Source organism: Polypterus senegalus, chromosome 10, assembly GCF_016835505.1.
Source record: "Polypterus senegalus isolate Bchr_013 chromosome 10, ASM1683550v1, whole genome shotgun sequence".
NCBI classification, from domain to species: Eukaryota; Metazoa; Chordata; class Cladistia; order Polypteriformes; family Polypteridae; genus Polypterus; species Polypterus senegalus.
Genome location: NC_053163.1, coordinates 18,905,959 through 18,923,458, shown reverse-complemented (window position 1 = coordinate 18,923,458; position 17,500 = coordinate 18,905,959). Strand labels below are relative to the sequence as shown.

The following is a 17,500-nucleotide window of genomic DNA, read 5'->3' as shown; positions in this document are numbered from 1 at the left end:
AACCTTCTTAATGTCTCATTGTGATTTTTGTGACAATACCTAGTAGTAACAGTGAAGATCCTTTTGCAGATGATATTAATTCTTGTTGGGCACACTCAGTTGCATTAATTACCACAGTCCACCATTTATAAAGTTTTTACAGGATGACGTCTTTCTGAGGGGCTAGTCCTACTCAAACTGAACAGCTGACTAAAACTCCAAAGTTATAGCCACTGTAAATTAACATCATTTTGTTTCTAAAAATGTAACATTTGCAGACCTTAAGATTTATGCTCATACATAATGTTTATTATACATATATTATGTTAAACTGCTGAATACAAAATATGGAGAAAGAAGGTAAATCACTAAGCAGAAGAATCTTTCAACAGTAATTAGGTTTAGAGTGCGTTATCCAGGTTGCTAAATTCAAAATCGCAGTTCTGAAATTTGATATCAAGTTTTTAAAATTTAAAAAAAAAAACTGTTTTAAGATCAAGAAAAGTTGATAAACAGACCTGTGAACCACCACCTCAGAAATAACAAAACACAGCTGGAGAGGACGGATAGTTTCAGATACCTTTGGATGTTCACCAGGGGTGTAGCCCAGAACTATGGACCCTACACTTAAGCAGTCTCTGTGGGCCTCTTCCTCTCGAAAGCAAACTTTTCATTCCAGGCTTCGAGTCCCCCAAGTGGGCCCTAGGTAATCGTCACACCCCCCAAGACCCCACTACAATGCCCACGGTGTCCACATTACAGCAGACTTTTTTTTATTCCAAGCACATCAACACCTTGGTGAGGAAGATGTAACATCTTTACTAGCTCAGACATTGACATTTCAGGGATTTTAGACTGACTTCCCATTTACAAAAATATTTCTACATATCCTCTATGTAAAGAAACAGCATGCAGCAGGACCACACTGAACACATCACTGGGTTTTCATTACCAGACGATGTTGAACCAAAGGAAAGAAAATGATCAATTATGTCGGCCATCCCAGCAAAGACCTTTCGCCTGTGCTGTGGTCAGGTAAACACTTTCACTGCCTGAAGACCACTTCAGAGAGACTGAAGGAATCGATTTCCACAGTCCATCTGCATCCTCAATAACGACAAGGTCTAGAGCTACAAAAGATTGTTTAAATTATATTCTGTTTTTTTAATTTTAAGTTATTATTTACTCATTATCAGTTTATTAATTCCCTATTTTATACTTTTAATAAAATGCATACTATTGCTAATGATTTATATTGATATTTATAAGTTGTGTATAATTATATGTGACAAATAAAATTTGATTTGAATCATAACACCCTAAAGATGTACATTCAATCCTTGAAGTCTGAAGTGAACAAGTGTAAGATAACTGTACTTTCTTAAGTGCTTCTTTCAGCTGTTTGCATAAGGGCGTCAAAGCCAGATTTAAAAGCAGGATAAACACTGTATATCCTTTCTATAGTACCATTTTTTTTTCTTAATATCTCCGTCATGGTTAACTGAGCAGGGATAAACTGGTGATAGTATGGCAAGAACACAATCCAAGGGAGCATTCAGCCTCTGCTAGATAGAGAAGAGGAGGTCAGCAGTAGCCTCCATTTACCAATTGAACTGCATAACTCACAGTGGCCCCTCTTTCATAAAAAGACTGTATATACTTTAGGATTCAGGTGAAATTTTAATACAAAAATACTTATCCCTTTGTTCAGTAAAATAGTCAGGTGTGTCAGAATACTCACACTACCAAGAAGTGATTCAAGGCAAAGCAATGGTGGAACACACAGGAAAAACATACAAATATAGAAACAAGACACCACATCCAACAACATGCAGCTACTAACATTACTCTTTTGTAAGAGAACTTCTCTTAGTTTTCAGTGGGTTGGCACCTGGAGAATTCTGAAGATTTCTTTACATCTTGTTTTCTTTATTCTCTTCATCTACATACAGTATATATTTCATTCCAAAGCCAAAAATTCTCTTAGGATCAGAAATGACTATGCAGGACTGTTCAGCATGGCACTAGTTTACCTCTCACTGTTTCTATTCTGGCAGGTTGTTGTAGTGCTTACAGGCTGCTTCTGCTGGGGTTGTGGGAGAATTAATACTGAAAATATGTTTAGTAGTAATAAAGATGAAATCTTAAAATGTTCCATTTCCTTTTCGTTACCTAAAGGTCACAGAGGTGGCTTAATTATTTCTGTTAAATGCCTTCCATCTGTTCACAATGGCCGCTGCTGTCTCATGTACTCATGAGAGTAAAATGCTATCCCTCTGGGCACCTATTGGGTCACATTGTTCATGCGACCAAACAATTTAAAAAATACTAACAATAAAGACACATGAGGTAAGTTGCTATTTAGTTGTGATGTGTGAAGATTCGTGCAAACTTAAATTCACAGTAAAATTCAGCATTTTATATTGCAAAACAAATTTGAAAAACAAATGATCCTGTGTTTCCAGTGAAATCTGTGTCATTAACCCAAGAAGAAAGATGTTCACTTCATGTCTGGAAGCATTTCATGCATTCATTTTCCATGTATGTGACATCTGCCATTTACTCAAGATCTCTAATGAAAAAAAGAAAATTGACAGAATGATTTCCTGTCACATGAAGATATTTTGTTGAGCTGTCAGCCTTGTGTTGTGCTTGTTCTAGTAGTGCGTACTATGATGCCCACTTTGCCAGTTTAGATGACAATCTAAGCAGTCACAATCCTAAAGATACAAGGGACGTTCAAAAAGTTTCCACACTTACGTATTTTCATTGGAAACGGAGAAGGTGGGAGTAGTAATTGGGCTTTAAAAAGTTGGTAAGATGCTGGGAAAATTGCAACGAAGATGACTACATAGAAAAGTGATTTCATTTGTTTTTGAAATTATTAATAATAGAGTTTAAAAAAGTGCAGAAACTTTTTGAACATCCCCCGTACATTGAAAACAGAAAAGAAACTCGAAGCTCAACAGTGCATGAAGTGCGCATATCATCAAACAGGATAAGGCAGTTGCTAGTTCATGGAGGAGATTTGGGATTTGCCTTCTATTCAGTGGGGTTTCCTGTGGTGAAAGCATGGTGAAAAGGCATTTTGGAGTGTCTTAATGTGAAAAATATGCATAATGTCACAAAATATGCATTGTGCTCCTCTGCTGTGATGTGAATAAGAGGCATAAGTAGAACTGCTTTGCTGATGGGCGATATATTGCATGCATTACACAGCTACAGAAACAAACACAGATTAACACGAAAGTGTGAATAATGTTATTCCATGTTTCCCCCACAAAGTGTTAAAACCCACAAAAAAATTATTTTAGTGAGTTTCACAAATGCAAAATTACCTACAAAATGAACAGACCCCTTGACCCTGTAGTTAGGATATAGCGGGTTGGATAATGGATGGATGAATAAATTTTATTGCCAATTTTGCAAATCTGTATGTCAATCAAAACGTACCTGTTTTACTCGTCAATACTATTTAGTAAGACAATAACTACAAATTTACAGGATGGCAATAACACATCCCACAATTTTCTGATCTCTTAATACTGTAAATGCATCAAAAGTGCACCTTCACAGCGCACAAACCATTTTTTTATTGCAGAGTCATGAAGTGACACGCGGAAGTTGCTGTTCACTTATCATTTCGCAGATTGTTAAACTACCAGTAACCCAAAACCCTGGGTAGAGTGGCTCGGTGAAGGAGGCCTTAAAGGTGTACAAGAGGGTCATTGTATCTGAGACACTATAAAATGACAAATAGCCAGAGGGATGATCCAAATAAACTCCAATTCTGCGGCTCTGATGTGCAATGATTCCAGTTTCCATTTTATTGTGTCGGACAGAGAAACGAGAATCAGAGCAGAACAAACTCCAGGACTTGTCATTGTATCCAAGCCCACAATCAAGACTTGTTCCTTTCCTACAGATTCCTTTATAGGTGACCCCAATATCAATCCAGTCTCCAGACCATTCCACCTCCCAGTAAAAACAACTGTCCGCCAGAGCCTCTGTGCACAGGACCAGAGGCCAATAGTCAAATCTGTCCGGGTGATCACGGTACCGGGTAACTGGCCCCCGTCTTGCCTTTCTGTCCCCTTCAGACAGATGGAGTTCTCTGTGTGCTGTGCTGGGGTCCAACGTGAGTGGACAGAAATCTGAATAGGAAGAAAAAATATGAAACTTTGAGAAAATATGCATTTCATCTAGTAAAGCTAAGCTTAATCAGTTGGCTCATTCACTAAGCAAACTTTAAATTTTATTACAGTTAATAAAGGTCAGTTTTATAAAAAATGAATTATTTCTTCTTTTTATTTATGGCAAACAGGTGCTCCCTGAAACAATATGGGATGGACAATGGAAGTGAAAATGAGACTGGTAGGGTTCATCATGGCTTTACAATGCTATATATACAAACACGTTTATACTATTCACGCTCACAACAAGTGTAAAGAATAAAACCAAACCAATACAGCCTTCCAAGCCACTCATATAATAAGATATTATTATTTGTGTACTTTAAACAACACCATATGCACTTTATGGGGGCGTATGATTATGCTGTAGTGCTATCTACAACCACTTTGGCGCTGCTGAAATAAACTCAATAGAATTAGAAATCTCTGTACCATTGACTCAAACCGCAGAAAATTTTTTATTTATGCTGCTGAATGGCACATGAACAGCCCTCTGCTTGCACAAATTTCATCTGCTTCAACGTTTTGTCTATTGACAAAAAACTGGTCAAATCATGGCGTGACACATTTACTCTTTTCAGTGTCTTTATGTTCTTTTGATGTTGACATGTTGCATTGTAATAATTGTGAAGACGCTAAGATTCACGTCGTCCAACGATAGTGATTTGTTCATTTTGTTATGGGGTCCCTGGGAATGAACCCAGCATTGACCTGGCACACACACACTCACACACAGAGACACTGATAAGCAGCTCAATGAATCAGTTAATAATAAAATATATGACTTGATTTGAGCCTAGTTTTGTAAAATTTGACTTGCTTGTATGGAATGTTGTTCGATTTTAATAAATTTAATAAAATGATTAAAAAATAATAATAAAATACATATTAATCAAATAATGAAGAGAAAAAACAATATGAAACAAAAACGTATATGCCAAAGCCCTATCGATTCCCCACCAGTAATAATTATTTACATACACGAAATAACAGACACTACTCGCTAAACATTTAACACTCACAATAAAGTTTAACACAGTCAAGTACAGCAAGTGCAGATGGCAACGTGTAGACTGAAAAAGACTATGAACAGCCTCCCGAATGATATTGTTAAGTTTTGTTAGAAGTTTCCAGTTGTATCGTAAAGAATTGGTGTGAGTGGGAGGACTCCGCAGATGATGATGTATTCAACCAAGATGAAATTCCCATAGACAACCATACACTGAACAACACATACTGCACATCCAGAAGAAACTGTAATCCACGGTGGTTAAAGTTGTAATCCAATAATACATGTAATACATAGAAACAAATACAGGCAGATGATCGCGATTCCCTCTGCATCTTTTTTGGCTCCTTTTTAAAGATCCTGCTTAATCATCCTTCTTCCCAGCCTTCCCAGCACCCTCCGAATCTACCCAGTGATGCAATACTGTTAGGCCCACTGGGAGTTGTAGGCATTTTAAGTGGAACCGCTAGAGCGTAATCTTTCTGCGTCCTTCATGGAAAATAGAAAATGTACTGTACCTCCCCACATTTGGCTTATCGATCAGTTGTTCATGGAAGCAGAAAGATATTTTTTTCAGACATTTAAATTCTCTCTGATATTTTCCGTTAAGCGAGCACAAACCTGTAGTCATACTGACAGATTAAGCACAAGGCTGAAGCAAGCACTTGTAATGTTGCATTTGTGGAGGTCCCAGGTTTTAAACATTGCATCAGAAATAAGAAAACTACATTTGATAGGTGGAATATTGTCTGCTTTGAATAGAACTGATATGATTGGTCATTTTAATGTATTGAACGATGTATCTAGAAATGTGCTTTTTCTAAAATGTTATACACACTGCCCTGTCAACATGAATTACTGATCTGAGAAATGAGTCGTGTTTAAAAATGGGACAAATCATTTTTTTAAGAATAAAACAAGAAATGAGGAACAATCCCTAAGAAAAAGATGCATTCCAATCATTATTAAATCTATATCTGTAGTCAACTGATGTCCTCAAATTTGAATTCTAAATACAGAAGTTTAAAATCTGGCTGCCTTTTCAAATGTATTTCCTTTATGGTTCCTGGAAATGCATTTAGTGTGTTTTGAAAGGCTCTGGCTGCAGTTTTTACACCTTCCATAAATTACCCATCCATTCATTATTTAACCCACAATATCCTAACTACAGCATCACAGGGGTCTGCTGGAGCCAATCCCAGCCAACACAGGGCGGAAGGCAGGAAACAAACCCTGGGCAGTGTTCCAGCCAACTGGAGGGCACGCACACACACACACACACCAAGCACAATGTAGAATCGCCAATGCACCTAACCTGCATGTCTTTGGACTGTGGGAGGAAACCTGAACTCTTGGAGGAAACCCACGCAGACATGGGGAGAACATGCATACTCCATGTAGGGAGGACCCGGGAAGTGAACCCAGGTCTCTTAACTGTGAGGCAGCAGCGCTGCCCACTGCGCCACAATGCCACCCTGCCATAAATGATATATCACAAATGTTAAATGAGGATACTCTTAGAAATACATACATTTTAATGAAAAAGTGGTGTTCATTTTCTTAAATCTCATATTTAATTCTTTAATATGAAAAACAAGCTAAGCGTCGTTAAGAGCCCATTTGCTTAGTAGTGTCAGTCATGTTTCATGATCATGTACACCTTAAATATAGTGAGATGCAAGACCCCAAGGTCCCAGCTGCTCATACTTACAATTTTATACTATACCCATAGAACATCAGAACAATGGAGAAATTGTGATGAGAAAGGGTGTTCTGCCCAACAAGCTCATCCATCCTAGTCCCTTAATTTCTTCAATATAATGTTGAGTAGAGATTTGAAGGTCCCTAAAGTTCTACTCTGCACACACTATGTGGTCATTTATGCAAAATGTGTGCAAAATTTAGCCTTAACAGGTTCCTTTGTGGAAATGACCGTGATATCTCAAAAGGAAAGCATGCCACTCTGATTAAGAATACAATAAGAACACAAACTCACATTGTAAAAACTTATCTCTGCTTTGAGGTGTAGAAGACTGTAGGATGGGAGCTAGAACTTCACTTCCTGGATAATAGAGAAAATACAATGTAAGTTCAAACCAAATCACATTAAGCCACGGCCTATTAGTGATGAGCAAAACTAAATTTGTTGTGAAATGTAGAGTTTTGCTCCACAAAAAAATCCCAAAACAAACTGCATTTTGCCACAAGCAAAATTTATGCTATTAGTGCATATATTTTCATATCATTTGTAACCCTTTTTCCCTATTAGATGCTCTTTGACAGCGCTTACCCTTCAAGCACATTGGAGACAGCTCTCTGTTTCTAAAATCCTTTGGCCTGGGAGAGTGGCTACGAGCCAGCCTTCGAAACGATCCTGGCTTGGATCGGCTTACAGATTTGGAGAGAGTGAGTGAGGATAATGAGTAGTGTGAGGTGAAACTGGTGGTATGAATGTGCAGGCAGATGTGAGCATGTGAAAATGCATGGATGGAGCCATGAAAAATCAGGGCAACATTATAGGGTGATCGAAGGAAGGAGACAGCAGATTTGGCTGCGATGTAACCATTAGGTAGCAATATTCTTTTTTTTTCACCACATAAATTTAAAAAACCTTCAAGGCTTCAGTTTGGTGAGCTTCCAGTTTTGCAATTGTGAAAACACTTGCAAAGTAGATTTTAAGGACAAATTTTCCAAAACATTATGCAAAATGAAACTTCCATGTATCACTACTTATTGTCTGTGGTGGGCTGGCGCCCTGCCTGGGATTTGTTCCTGCCTTGCACCCTGTGTTGGCTGGGATTGGCTCCAGCACATCCCTGTGACCTTGTGTTAGGATATGGTGGGTTGGAAAATGACTAACTGACTGACTACTTATAGTAAAAGAGCATACACCAATAAAGCATGTGGATATAGAATGACAGATAATATAGAGTGCATAACGTATATGTGAGCATAGAATAAAAAATACGAGGGACACTCAAAAAGTTATAGCATTGTTATATTTTCATGATGAAATGATGAAGGCGGGAGGAGTACCAATTGGGCATTAAAAAGTTAGTACGATGCTGGCAAAAATTGCATCGCAAACGAAAGTGACTATGTAGAAAAGTGATGTAATTTGTTTTTGAAATTCTTAATAAATAGTTAAAAAAATAATATATTAAATATAAAATTTATAAAAAATAATTAAAGAGTTAAAAAAAGTGTGGAAACATTTTGAACGTCCCTCGTAATGTAAAGTACACAACCATCTCCAATGTGGTGCCTAAAATCTGTAGATTTCTTGCTAGTGTCACTCTTGTTTTCATAATTTTTAACATATCTGGTACCTGATCGAGAGACTTTTTCAATTTCCATCTTGCTGATCCCCTCCAAATGCTCTTTAAAGCAGGACAGCCCCTTCCTCAGGTTACCGAAGGAGACATCCGTAGTAACAGTGAACCTCAGTGAATCTTCGCCTCCAGGAAGGATGCTGGTAGATGGGAAAGTCTGCATGAAAAGGGAAATCAAACAAAAATAAATGTTTTCCTCGATTAAAGCCTTGTCCCACTGGAATTCCAAAAGGCCACCAGGCCCTACTCAATCTTATTCGACCAAACTTCTTCTTAAGTTGCCCTCTCACCTGAAGGAAGTGGATGTTGTCATCAGTCTTTGAAAGTTCTGCCAGCTCAGCGTTTTTCCTCTTCAGTTCCTCAATCTCCTTCTCCAAATGCTCCCTGACTCTTGCTGCCTTCTCCACTTCTCTATTCCTTTGCACAGTAATTAGCTCTTTCACATTTTTGAGAACTTGCTCAGCATGAAGGATCAAGTCTGTAAAGGTCTTCTCACTTTCTTCTAACTCATTGTCTGCATATATCTGAATGAATGGAAAAAAAACTTAATTTTAATAAGTCACCTGTCACCTGGCACAGTGGATATTAATGTTTCACCACTCTAAGGAACTGGGTTCAAGTTTGTGTCACTGTCTTTGTGGAATTTTTACATTTTCCACATGGTTGATTTGTCAGGAGTTTAATTCTTCACTACTACTCCAAAGACTGGGTGATATACTGCTCTAAAACTAACCCAGTGTGGATGATTGGGCCTTGAAATGGATGGGTGCCCCAATCAGGCTTGGTTCCATTCCTCTTGCTAGAATAGGCTCCAGTTCCCCATAACTCCAAATTACAACCAGCAGATTCAGAAAATGTTTGGACCAATAGACCTGGATAGAACGCTACCCAGTCAGCGTTTTTAGCTGTGCTGCTGTAACCTGAAGGTGTCCCATGAGACGGGGATATTAAATACAAGTGTGAACCCATTGAGAACTTCTTGTTGTGACAGTCTCTTCATTATCACAATATCGGCGGTCGAATTTCACCCAGGAACATGAAATATGTGGTTAGAGAGGCAACTGAAAATGCAGTGCGGGAAAGTATTTGATGTTGGCTGTGCCAGTTATGAACAAATTCAATACAGGGGATAACGTTACAAATGAAAAGCAAGAAGCACTGACAACATCTTATAGATGTTTGATTGGTACAACCTGCTTTTGACTTATTACACTGCAAGTCTGCAATATTGCATTGTGCAGGATGCAGGAGGTGATCAAAATGACTTATATGCTCACCAGCTATTATTTTTTGTGTATTTTTATTTTTTTCCCTCCATTATATGTGACATTGTCATGTTCCCACGTGGTATTCTAACCTTCGTTTCTGTGTCCTTTGTTTTTAGACAATAGTTATACTTAATCATAGCACTGGAGAATGGAAACATGTTGCATGTGGATTAGCCCATGCAAATTACTATACTCGGTACATGTGACAATAATTACCCTACATACCTCTAAACCTATGTGTCACTCAAGAAGCTGGTGGGTGGTTCTTGAGGTGATAATCCCTTTCTGTTTGATTGGCGACTGCTCAACTCAACCCCCAGAGAGTACAAAAAGTCTTCAGGTATTTAAAGACACCATCATGCATTATGGGCAGTATAATGATGGAGGGGTTAGCAGTTATGCCTTGTGGATCCAAAGTACTGGGTTTCAATCCAGTTTGTACATTCTTAGTATATCTGTGTTGGGCTTTTCTCCAGTTTTCCTCTCACATCCAAAACATGAGTGTTAACTTAATTGGTGATTCCTAATTTGACCTTGTGTGAGTGTGGGTGTAATGCTGCTATGATAGGCTATGGATCATCTTGTTCTAGCAATAAAGACGTAAGGTACAGTGCAGACAAAGCACAAAATAAACTGCAAAATACAAAACAGTATGATATAAAATGCAAGAGCGGCACAGTGGCGCAGTGGGTAGTGCTGCTGCCTCACAGTTAGGAGACCCGGGTTCGCTTCCCAGGTCCTCCCTGCGTGGAGCCTGCATGTTCTCTCTATGTCTGTGAGGGTTTTCTCCAGGGTACTCTGGTATCCTCCCACAGTCCAAAGACATGCAGGCTAGGTGCATTGGCGATTCTAAATTGTCCCTAGTGTGTGTGCCCTGCCCAGGGTTTGTTTCCTGACTTGCGCCCTGGGATTGGCTCCAGCAGCGGGCTGGATAATGGATGGATGAAAATGCAATATACTGTACAATATAGAAGATATTGGTGGTACAGGGAAATGGAAAATTTTCAATTGACGTTCAATGCACAAATAAATACATTACAAAATACATTTAACGATGAATTGTATTGTACAGGATATGCAATTAATGACTGTAATCAATATTCATTTAATATTCATTTATTGTGTTGAAGAAAGCATCATGAAGGTGTTGTCCATTTCTCCGCACACATTCTGAGAATCTCTTGTGGAAATTCTGCATTGCTCAACGTAACATGTCAAGAGGAATGCCAATGATTTCCTCTTTAATCCTGTGTATCTTTTAAAAAAATTATTTTTTTTAAGAAAATTTTGAATTGTTTCTATCTTGGTGGGTAGTTGATAAGGCATTAAAATAGCTTCTAGTCAGAATCTTAAAATTACAATACTTTTTGCTTCAAAAAACAGTGAAATTGTACCACTGAAATCTATATATATATATATATATATATATAAGCCAAATACCACTGACTCACTCATCACGAAAGATCCTGAACCATGAGAACTTGGGACTTGAAATTTGGAATGTAGGTTACCCTTGGCCCATAGGTGCTCGCTAAGAAACGATTTTAAAAATTTTGTGGTCCAAGCTCGAAATTTTTTATAGTTTTTTAGACCCATTTGTATGTCTGTCCACTTTTCACCAGAAAACTACTTAACGAATTTAGATTGGATTTTTTTATATAATTTGCTTGAACATTCAGTTGATTTTGCGACTTCTCTCATCACACTAAGTATCATAGTTCACTTGCAGTACCGATTTATTGACACAAATCAGAGAGAGACTCATCGGGCTGCAGTGAGGGGGCCGGGCCCTCCTCACTCACGTGTCTGCCTCGGGACGTAACCTTAACTCCACTTAGCAAATGAGAGAACTACTTAATGGATTTAGATCTTTTTTTTTCTATAATTTGCTCGAACATTCCGGTTCATTTTGCGACTTTTCTCATTGTGCTAAGAATCATAGTTCGTTTGCAGGAGCGATATATTCGTGCTAATCCGAGACACAGACTATGGGCCGAGGGGAGCAGGAAGAGTGACGTCAGGGGTTAGAGAGCTAGGAGGGGCCCTCCTCACTGTCCTGTTTCACTAATACGCAGGCGAAGCCGCGGGGGACGGCTAGTAAAATTATAAAGCCAGAAAATAAAAAAGACAAATATATAGACAATTCCTTTATCTTTTCCTGTATAGGTATAGATATGAAGTGCAACCTTAATGTTTACCTCAGTCTTCTCCACAGCCTGTGTGATCTCCTCCAGTTTCTTCTTTCGTTCTTGGAGCTTTGTCTGGATTTCCAGTATTGTTGAATGCAGTTGTTTCTGTTTGGAATCCAACAGAACAGAGGTTTGTTATTAAAATCATTATTATTCTTTAGATTTTAGTTTTTCCATATATTCTTGTTACCCAGTCCAGGGCCATCTCTTGCCTTATGCACTAAAATCATAACAATGTCAGAGTGAATTTTCCTTTTGGGTATTCCAAGACATGGGTTATGTTCTGAGAGAAAACAAAAACTCACTAATAACAAATTATGTACATTTGAAAATAGTGTAAGCTTTGTAATAATGCACTGCGGCTGACATGTATGACTGTGGAATGGAAAAGATCTGACAAGTGGAAAAAATACATAAACCCTCTCTAAAACAGCCATTTTTAAAATGTTTTTTATGCCAGTTGCATTTTACACATTAGATTAAATGGCTTGAATCATTTGCACCTTTTTGTGTGTCCATGTAATCTGATTTCTACCCTGCACTCAGTTTATCTAATGCCCTTCATAATCCTAAACTGAGTTAAGTGACTTTGCAAATGGATGGATGGTGTAACCAGAATTGATATTTGTGATTTGTAAGCCTAATGCAGCTGATTTAAGAACAGTTCTTTCCAGCAGGGATTTTGGTTGATTAAAGCAGGCCAGACCCATCACTTTCAGGGAAAAGCCATGAGTGCTTAGAGCAGGTGCTATTTGGGTCTTAGAAGATACAGTGGTACCTTGGTATACGTCCTTAATCCATTCCAGATCCTTTGACTTATACTAAAACAGGACGTATACTAAACAAACATTTCCTATAAGAAATAAAGGGAAAATTATTAATCCGTTCCCATGAAAAAAAATCCTATTGTTATTGGCATATTATACATTGATGGGGTTGTATAAAATAATTTAAACACTGCGTAATACTAAAATACATAAATACAAAAGCAATTAGATAAAATAAATGAAAAACTTAACCTCACTTTACTTTTTAATAATGCCTTTGTTTTTCACAATCATAGATATCGTCATTCTCTGCATACGATATGCAGCAGCCATGTCCCGGACACGCATGCCACCTTCAAACTTTTCAACAATCAATTCAAATTTACGTAAAAAACACAAAATCATGTGAAAATTCACAAAGAGTTATAGCGCAGGTTGTTCACTGAATGCTAGCAACTGGCGTACTGACGCACGTGGGCAGTCGTGGCTTTGTCTCGAGAGAGGTAAATGAGGGTAGCATGTGGTGTTCTAGCAAAAGAGTTGTATTCCAAGCAAAGGTCGTATGCCAAGCAAAACTTTTTGCGTCCAAACAAGTTGGACTTATACCAAAGCGGACGTATACTGAGGTACCACTGTATATAGATATACCTGTACATGGCTCAGATGGTAGTTACCTATACCTGGCAAGATTCATAAAATGGTCACTAAATATGCAAAATGTGTGAGTATTTAATGGTGACTGATTTTCTAGAAGCCTTCTGCAAGAAGAATGTGGCCAGCACTCCATCAAACCACACACAAATCTTCAACATTCCCCACTGAAGAACTGAATGATGATTGTACTGCTCCAGTGGCTTCTCATCTGCCTAGATATGTGTGAATAAATGATTGTACTACATCGTATGTTAGGAATGAAAGCTGTAAATTAAAGCATGCTAAATATACTGTATGTTCATCTCATTTTGTACCATATTTCTCTTGTCTGATTATTTCCGCCATGGTAACTGAAGGTATACATATACAGTCATGACCAAAAGTTTTGAGAATGATCCAAGTCTTGGTTTCCACAAAGTCTGCTGCTTCAGTGTTTTTAGATCTTTTTGTCAGGTGTTCCTATGGTATACTGAAGTATAATTACAAGCATTTCATAAGTTTCAAAGACTTTCATTGACAATATTTGATATCTCAAAAATGTTTTTAATATTGAGATATATTCTAGATTAAATCACACCGACACCACACAAATTCATAAGGAGCTTAACAGTAATACCCATTAGAACGTCTGCTCTGGAAGCATTTGGTTTCATGGCAGGATTCAGTCCATTGTAGGGTATACTCACATAATCAGGAATTAATGAGACCACGTTTACACAACCAAGCCTTGATGCCCGCATCGACATCTCATCCATTATCTTCAATGTGTGCTGTTCTCAAAGTCTGTAAACAGTCTAGCTGTGCCCTGAACAATTACCTACACTTTCGGCTTTTGTGGAATGGAGATGTTGTGATGTACAGCATAGGTAAGGCACAATCGTGGATCCTCACAAGTTTCTTTCACCTGATGGTATTCAGTTCTCTATGGTTTAGAAGCAGAGATCTTTTTCTAAATATGGTGACTCAGCACTGTATGGCTATAGCATTATACACTCACCTAAAGGATTATTAGGAACACCTGTTCAATTTCTCATTAATGCCATTATCTAATCAACCAATCACATGGCAGTTGCTTCAATGCATTTAGGGGTGTGGTCCTGGTCAAGACAATCTCCTGAACTCCAAACTGAATGTCAGAATGGGAAAGAAAGGTGATTTAAGCAATTTTGAGTGTGGCATGGTTGTTGGTGCCAGACGGGCCGGTCTGAGTATTTCACAATCTGCTCAGTTACTGGGATTTTCACACACAACCATTTCTAGGGTTTACAAAGAATGGTGTGAAAAGGGAAAAACATCCAGTATGTGGCAGTCCTGTGGGCGAAAATGCCTTATTGATGCTAGAGGTCAGAGGAGAATGGGCCGACTGATTCAAGCTGATAGAAGAGCAACTTTGACTGAAATAACCACTCGTTACAACTGAGGTACGCAGCAAAGCATTTGTGAAGCCACAACACACACAACCTGGAGGCGGATGGGCTACAACAGCAGAAGACCCCACCAGGTACCACTCATCTCCACTACAAATAGGAAAAAGAGGCTACAATTTGCACGAGCTCACCAAAATTGGACAGTTGAAGACTGGAAAAATGTTGCCTGGTCTGATGAGTCTCGATTTCTGTTGAGACATTCAAATGGTAGAGTCAGAATTTGGCGTAAACAGAATGAGAACATGGATCCATCATGCCTTGTTACCACTGTGCAGGCTGGTGGTGGTGGTGTAATGGTGTGGGGGATGTTTTCTTGGTACACTTTAGGCCCCTTAGTGCCAATTGGGCATTGTTTAAATGCCACGGCCTACCTGAGCATTGTTTCTGACCATGTCCATCCCTTCATGACCACCATGTACCCATCCTCTGATGGCTACTTCCAGCAGGATAATGCACCATGTCACAAAGCTCGAATCATTTCAAATTGGTTTCTTGAACATGACAATGAGTTCACTGTACTAAAATGGCCCCCACAGTCACCAGATCTCAACCCAATAGAGCATCTTTGGGATGTGGTGGAACGGGAGGTTCATGCCCTGGATGTGCATCCCACAAATCTCCATCAACTGCAAGATGCTATCCTATCAATATGGGCCAACATTTCTAAAGAATGCTTTCAGCACCTTGTTGAATCAATGCCACGTAGAATTAAGGCAGTTCTGAAGGCGAAAGGGGGTCAAACACCGTATTAGTATGGTGTTCCTAATAATCCTTTAGGTCAGTGTAAGCCTTAACAGTTTCCACCATGATTTTCTCCTCCCACGGTTGAGAGAACAATTTAAATTACTACCTGCTGAAGCTGGAGTTTATAACTGCAAACTGGAAAAATGTTTGGCAAAACAATTACATTACATAACCTTGAACAGGAGTCAAGAATGGTGAGATTGTATTGTTAGCTACTTTAATGACTTCCTCACTGCACCACTGACCGTTCTTTGCAAGTGCCATGATAGCTTTAACATGTCGCATCAGGCACAGATAAATCTAACCACTTCCTCAAGTGAAAATCTGATCTGTTTAAACTTAGATCTGATATGGATGATTGGAACAAAGACAGAGTTCTGTATCATATGCGAAGAAGCCCAAATCTGGTCTGAAAAGTAAACCATGCAGATTCTGGGTGTTGATTAGACTAAAATTCAATCTGTATAAAATCAGAATCAGGTTATTTCAGAGTAGTAGTGTAATGGCGACCTCAGAACTGCCAGTTAATAGAGAATCAGAAAGACATGCAACAAGAGAGTGGCAAAGCTGTGATTTGAACCCAGGTGTCTGGGGCTGCACCACTGCAAGACCTCTTTATTTTTTCATTTTTATCTTATTAAATAGGTTAATTTTGATTGCTTTATGATTCCTTTATAGATGTATTTTTAATTTTTTTAAATGTCAATACAAAAAAAATTATATACTCATATTAGGAGAATTCCATTCAGGACTGGAGCAAAAACCCCAATACCAGCAATGCTAAAAACATCTGCTAAGCATTGTGTGATGGCCTATAGCCTCCATTACACACTGGATTAGATGCCCCCCTAAAAGAATGACCTACCTTCATTATTTTGTAGCTTTCACATTTTCTCTAAGAAAAGCTAACAACGTTCAATCCATTTCAGTTCGTTTGAGAAATGCAACAAATCCCTCACCTGTTTCTCTTCTCTTTCTTTCTCCACTTCCACCATTTCATGAGTGTTGTGATCTGTCACAACACAAAGCAGACAGATACACATCTGATCCTTTTTACAAAAAATTTCCAAACACTTATGATGCTTACTGCAGAGCTTCTGCTGGAGATTTCTATCTGGAGCAATCAGTTTGTGATCCTTAAACGCGGCCCCTTCGCAGTGTGGCTGGAGGTGAATCTCGCAGTAGGAGGCTAGGCAGGTCAGGCAGGACTGCAGTGCTCTGAACTTCTTCCCAGTGCAGGCGTCACACTCCACATCTTCAGGCCTGGCATAACTCTGAGACGGAAGGGGTCCCATCTGCTTTATTTTCTCAATGACTTCATTCAGCAAGGTGTTTCTGGACAGACTGGGCCTTGGGGTGAACGCCTCTCGACACTGGGGGCATCTGCACACACTGGAGTGATTCCAGGACTCTGAGATGCACTTCATGCAAAAATTGTGTCCACATGGAATGGAGACGGGGTCCGTCAGGGTCTCCAGACAGATTGAGCAAATGAGGTCATCCTGCAGTCTGAGCACGTTGGCGTCTGCCATTGTCTCTCAGAGAGGAGGCTCGGCCAGAAACTGCATTGAGTTACAGAGAAATGAAAGTAAAACTTAGCCTTTCCTTTTAAAGAAAGAGGTGGAGTTTGCAATGAAGCAGCAATTGAAGAAGGCAGAGCTTACATCTGTGCAACATTTGGCAACTGTTCATATCAAAATAAGACTAAATAGAAGCCAAAATATGGTATCTATTGAAAATAAAAGCAACAGTACCAAATAACGTTTGAGGAAAGGGGGAGAAAGGAAAAGAAATTAGCCTCCCATATGCACATCATTTCTTCTGAAGAGTTTTCAAGATTTGGAAAAATATTATTAAGAGTGCCTGGGAAATATTATGAGAGACTGATCAGACCAGAAGAGGCTCAAAAAGTCAGAGACGTTCAGTGAATTCAGATAG

The 17,500-nt window shown here is 38.8% G+C and overlaps 1 protein-coding gene across 2 annotated transcripts; it reads right to left on the bottom strand.

Moving 5' to 3' along the window:
- Window positions 1-1,880: 1,880 nt before the first annotated feature.
- LOC120536884 (tripartite motif-containing protein 16-like) lies at window positions 1,881-17,123 on the bottom strand. 2 transcript variants are annotated; one of them, XM_039765422.1, is made up of 6 exons: window positions 16,522-17,123; window positions 11,980-12,075; window positions 8,804-9,037; window positions 8,511-8,670; window positions 7,178-7,243; window positions 1,881-4,133 (listed from the first exon to the last, which is right to left on the bottom strand). In XM_039765422.1, the coding sequence occupies exons 1-6, from the start codon at window positions 17,092-17,094 to the stop codon at window positions 3,583-3,585; spliced, it is 1,680 nt and encodes a 559-aa protein (XP_039621356.1). In that variant the 5' UTR covers window positions 17,095-17,123; the 3' UTR covers window positions 1,881-3,582. The 2 variants fall into 2 exon arrangements, with proteins under 2 accessions (XP_039621356.1, XP_039621358.1); XM_039765424.1 differs by lacking the exon at window positions 7,178-7,243.
- Window positions 17,124-17,500: the final 377 nt, after the last annotated feature.

Coding starts and splice junctions, on each gene's coding strand:
- LOC120536884 (XM_039765422.1), bottom strand. CDS start 17,094: ATGGCAGACGCCAACGTGCTCAGACTGCAGGATGACCTCATTTGCTCA. Junction 8,671..8,803: donor ACAACATCCACTTCCTTCAG/GTGAGAGGGCAA, acceptor CTTTTCATGCAG/ACTTTCCCATCTACCAGCAT. Junction 4,134..7,177: donor CAGAGATAAGTTTTTACAAT/GTGAGTTTGTGT, acceptor CTTCCTATTCAG/ATTTCTGTCCACTCACGTTG.